We start from the raw sequence: 5,715 nt of genomic DNA on the forward strand, positions 1-5,715 counted from the left end.
GACCTGTTAGTGATGCCCTGTTGATATATGACAGGATGCGGTTGGCTCTGCCTATTGCTTCGTCGCATTGGTGACTCATATTCATCATGGAGTCAATCCTGATTCCAAGATCCCTCTCTGCCTCTGTGCTGCCAAGAGGGTCAGCCCCTAACCTATAACCATAATGCTGGGTCCCTCTCCCCAGGTGCAGCATCCTGCACTTGTCCTTGTTGAACCGCATCCTGTTCAGATCCGCCCACTTCTCTAACCTATCCAAGTCTGCCTGGATGTGGTCCCTGCCTGCCGGTGTATTTACTTTACCCCACAGCTTGGTGTCATCAGCAGACTTGAACAGGGTGCTCTCTACACTCTTGTCCAGTTCACTAATGAAGATATTGAACAGCACCGGCCCAAGGACCAAGCCCTGGGGGACTCCGCTGCCCACACCTTTCCACGTTGACATCGATCCATCCACCACCACTCTCTGGGTGTGCCCCTGGAGCCAGTTTGCCACCCATGTGACTGTGCATTCATCAGTGCCGCAGTCCCTCAGCTTGCCCACCAGAATTGGGTGGGAAACTGTGTCAAAGGCCATCTGGAAGTCTATTTTTAATCCATTCATTCTAACCTGTCCCAGAGTGTCACAAAGACATCTTTTAGGACGCTTTTGTCCTTTCAGTGATTTAAATCTCAGATACCATACAACTTTTCATCTAACAATTACAAAGTACTTTACAAAGCAGCACCTAAATACTATTTCTATTATAGAAATGGGAATACATATGAAAAAAAGGTAAAAATCCAAAGATCCAAAGTTAGCGAAAGTCAGGAGTGCAATTTGGGTCTCCTGAGTAGAAGGTTCTTGCTTTAAATATTCAAGCACACTGCCTTCTATTAGTGCAAATGCTAAAGATGTGAATCTTGCAACCCATCTTTCCTAGGGAACAGAAGTGTATTATCAGATATATCATCATTAGATATGTAATGCTCTTGGCAATCCTTTAAGAAGACATAAAATCCAAATTCTAGAGTTTTATAGGGCAGCATTTTTTTCATAATGTGTTACTTTTCCAAGAGATTATTAAAAATGAAAAAATTAGCTTAATATATGTCAATCCTTTAAAGACTTTTTACAAACTAGAGCACGATACGTAATGTGAAAACATATCCTCCACGTAACTATAAAAATGACCAATAAAACATATTTTTCAGTTTGTTCTGCATCTCCACCACTTAGTATATGAATCTTGGAATATGTAAAATAATGCTTCTTTCTAAGCCTAATTTTTTGGAGGGCTGCAGGAACCCAAAATATAAAACTCTGGAATTAAAAATGTTTAAGAAGAAAATGGCCAACCAAATATTAAAAACCAAATTCAGAAGACATATATAAAGTCTTCTGTGGCAGAAAGAAAAAAAATTCAATTTGGTTCAAGATTTGTAAGCCCTTGGGTTGTACTGAAGAATTTTGTATGCATTTTGCTACTCCTAGACTGTTTTGTGGATCACAGACCTTGGTCTGGGAATGAGCAGGGCTATTTGTGTCAAAGTAACCTACCTGGAATTTTGACGAAGAGAAAGATGTTCTTGAGAATCTTACTGAAAAGGTCATCACTAACCAGTTTATATTTGAATTAACAGAAAAGTTTTAAAATGGTAAATTATCATATTTTAACACTGCTCTCACTAAAGTCTGAGACCAATGGAGAAAAGGCAGGACCAGTAGCGTAAAACAATTATTTTACTTTACGATGTCAGTAAAACATTAGTAAAGAATGCTTCTTACCTATACTGTGAAAATGCCATCGATAATAAATCCTCTCAGGTAGTAGTTGCAATATTTTCTGCAGAAAACAAAACTACCCCAGTTAATTTTTCCATCACAAATTAAGCCTTTCACAGAATATGGTGGAAATAATGTGTCTTCTCAGTCAAACATGAACGATTCAATATAAAAGAGTTATCTATAGCAAAAAGGATTTCGTCTCACTATTCACTTTCTCTATTTATGGAGATATTTAGAGTATATGTTGTTTTCCCAATTTATAGGGTAACACTGTCCAGAAACCTTTTCTTCTTTGTGTTGTCTTACAAAGGGTCCAAATCAGACCCTTATGCTTTAGAGGATATGTTGACTTCTACATGAAGGAAATAAAAAATTAGGAAAGCTTCACTTACAAGCAAGAGTGTTTCATAGTTGCTAACTTCAGGTTTTATAGCTTCTTCTGGAAGCATCTGCTACTGGTTATTGTCAGAGAAAGCCTACTGACCAGATCTAGGTAATCTTTACATACCTACAGTTTAACAAGGAATGTCTTTTAGGTCAACTAATGCTGTCAAATGACTAGCTGATGCTGTCTGACAGGAAGGCTGGTGTGTATTCTTATTTGGAAATGATCTGCCTGTGCTTTCAGCTGCTGAGTACAATTAATCAAAATCACACAAAACCAAACTAATTTATTCCATAGCAGAGACGATGGTAAAGCACTCATGTAGAATAATGGGCAGTGGTCTAATTCTGTAATTTTGGCCTGATCCCATACCAAGAAAGAGCCTGGGGTTGAGATCTTGTTCCCCAACTTCAGTATTCTAGAGAACTAGCAAGCACTTAAATGAGTTCTTATGTGTTTCATTGAATATGGTCTTGTAAATTTGACTGGACAATGCTTGTACCCATGACATCTGGCAATTTGCCAGCTAAGTGGACTCTACTATTACAATGCAATCAGCCTGAAACGTCAAACAATTATATGGTTTGTTTGCCCTTGGCAAATTTTTTTCTTCCCCAATGTCTAAACAGAGAGCAAGCCAAAATGGCTAATCTATACCTACAGTTTCTCTTCTGTGTTGGCATTATAAACTAATACCCACAAGAAAGTCTGTGTACTGTTGGCATACATGAACACCAGGGTCTTTTACTGATGGATTTATAAAAGAAGCAAATTAATACGAAACAACACTTCTTGAGAACAAATAGATATGGATGTCTGTCTTAATTTATTTCAGATACTGGTGTGTGACCATTTTTAAAAGTGATCAACAAAACCCAAATGGAAAATTAGTTTTAACATCTTGTTTCAGAAGTCAAATTATTTTGTCTCTGAAGCAACTGATAGGACTGTTTAAGTTAGAATTCGTTTAAATTATTAAACAAAACAGTAGGAACAAGCTTTCACAAAACTTAAAAGCACTGTCAATTTTTAAGAAAACTTACATGCAGGGTGCAAAATGAGTGACAAATAATTTCAGCAACAGCGACCCACTTGCTGGCCTTTCAAAAGACAAAAGCTTGTAAGAGGAACTAAGGAATCATAGCCAAGTAGACAACACTTAACACTTTAGGCATTCTTTCATATAAGGCCAACAAATGAGTCATCACTGCTGCTACAGAAGAGATGGATTACGACAGAATAAATTTGTTGGAAAACGTTTCAGAAATTATGTACAGTACTCAAAATTAATTTATTTGAAAAATGAAACATTCCTTTCTTCATAGCAGAAAGTGACAGTTATGACAAATTCACAGACATTGAGAACTAGACCTTAGGTCACATGAGTTTTGTAAAATCCTTTATATTCACTACCATGATAGATATGCCCTAACCAGTATTAACTCTTTTTTTTTTCCTTAGTTAACTAAGAAAATAAAAAAATAAATCAGGGATACCCCTTCGATATTTCTTATTATACTATGCTTCAACATTATTCTTCCAAAGTCCTTCCACACGTTTTCAATTGGGCCTAACCTTCAAAGTCACATGGCCAGATGTCTAGCTCTCTGTCTATAGGCAGGGTGATGTGCTTGAAATGGAAAGATCTGATTGGCTAAAAATGAGGTCATGATTTAAAATTTTGGGGGTTTACCTGTTGGTTAAGGACCACGTTTCTGCCAATCAGATTGCAGGATCCACAGACAAAGAATTATAAATTATCCTTCTAAATATTAAAAACTATCAGCCCAGCACCTTTCAACCATCTTTGACATTTCTCAGCATCTAATTTTAGGGCTTTTTTACATTAAGTTGTGATCTTTTATGGTGCTGCCATTTTAAGTTTTACAGTACCGTTAGCTGAACTTTGCATGCATTCGAATAAGAATTAGAGTATTTTGTGTATGTATAGTACACTATAGGAGTTAAAGATTTTTTTTTAAAACCTAATAAAATTGGCAGCAGAAACTGAATGAACTAATGACATTCAGCCAGCATCTGATGCAGAAATCCTTTTTATTTTGTCATGTTTATTAGACAGACTTAATACAGCAAAAAATAATTAACAACACTAAAATACAGAATATTCTATTTCCAGTTTTTTAGTCCAACAAATATACACAATAGATGATTACTGAAAAATCCTTTTCCTTTTGCATTTCAAGCTGTAAAAGTGTCTTTAAGTTTATTCTTGGATACAATTTAATAGCTTAAAAACTATAAAACCAACACCCTTGAAATAAAATTTTGTTTGATCCCACCCCCCTGAAAAGGTGCTGACATTGTCTGTATCAAAGTATTTCAGGACAAATCTGTTGTATGCTTTATATACACGTTTAAACTGCACAATTTTCCATATTGTAAAAATTACCATAACGTTTTACTGCAGGGGTGACCAACCTGTGGCACAGGAAAGCTGTGTGGCATGTAACAAATTTGGGAATGGACAGGCAATATAGCAACAAACAGGGCAGGAAGAAAAAAGCAGAGCAGCTGATTTGGCAAGGGAAGGGTATTAGAGTGACACTAGGGGAAGGTGCAGGGCTATTCTGTGGCATGCCTGCCAAAAAGGCTGGCCCCCATTATTTTATTGTAAAGCAAGACTTAATGTATTTAGATACATAATTAAATATAGTTAAATTGCAAAACATGACTCCTTGGAGTATGTGCTTTTACAGTACATGACATAGTGTGCTAGTCAAAATATATAAATGCAGTTCTCCTTATAAATATATTCATAGAAATGGGCTGTGAATATACTCTGATGATCCACAAAATAAGTCATAAAAAAAGATACAACACATACAAGCAAATGAAGAACAAACAAAAGTTGCTTCTAAGGAAATTCTCTCATTCTGTGAAGGGCTGTGGAATAAAAACAAAGCAAATTGCTTCCATAAGTTTTTCGTTTTTTTAAAGGAGGACTGAAAAGTCCAGAATAAGGAAGAAACACTAAATGCGCTCTAAAACTAAGTGCAGAATACCCAAATGCCAGGCAACGGGGATATGCTGAATATAGAAATGCTTCATTTGCTTTTCAGCACCTCCTGGTCTATAAGAAGTCCCTAGGGAGTGACTATGCCAATGAAACCACAAGTCTAGTGAACATGCCTAGGGTAGAGTCCAAGTAAGGTTAATGGGAGAGGGAGTGCCAAAACTGGAAAGGCAATATTTTTTGCACAATTTTTAACCATATTTTACAAATCATGCCTGATCTTGCAAAGTGTGGAACACTTCCAACCCAGCTTAATTCCATTTCGCTAACTCTGCAAAACATTTTGCAAATTTTTGCATACGTGCTCTTAATCTGCTGCAAGGAAGTTCTCAGACTGGAAACCATCATGTTCGAACTAGTGCAGGCAGCAACAAAACAAATAATACAATTATTTAATTCAATTCACTATAAAACATGTTCAAGGAAGTTGAGTTTAACCTAGATCTTTGAAAACTCCTGGCGCTCTGGTGTAGTGCCCAAAGACTGGAAGAAGGCCAATGTGGTGCCGATCTTCAAGAAAGGGAGGAGAGT

At 36.8% G+C, this 5,715-nt stretch overlaps 1 protein-coding gene across 2 annotated transcripts in view; it reads right to left on the reverse strand.

Moving 5' to 3' along the window:
- The window catches only part of RALGAPA2 (Ral GTPase activating protein catalytic alpha subunit 2), a 357,121-nt gene that overhangs the window by 290,894 nt on the left and 60,512 nt on the right, over positions 1-5,715 (reverse strand). The window contains exon 4 of one of the 2 annotated variants that reach the window (XM_019544076.1): positions 1,766-1,823. In XM_019544076.1, the coding sequence (XP_019399621.1) occupies positions 1,766-1,823 (58 nt within the window). Of the gene's footprint in view, positions 1-1,765; positions 1,833-5,715 lie in introns of those variants that run through there. The other variant, XM_019544075.1, reaches the window with a different exon arrangement.

The sequence above is a fragment of the Crocodylus porosus genome, unplaced genomic scaffold, assembly GCF_001723895.1.
Source record: "Crocodylus porosus isolate Cpor-Errol unplaced genomic scaffold, CroPor_comp1, whole genome shotgun sequence".
Taxonomy (NCBI): domain Eukaryota; kingdom Metazoa; phylum Chordata; order Crocodylia; family Crocodylidae; genus Crocodylus; species Crocodylus porosus.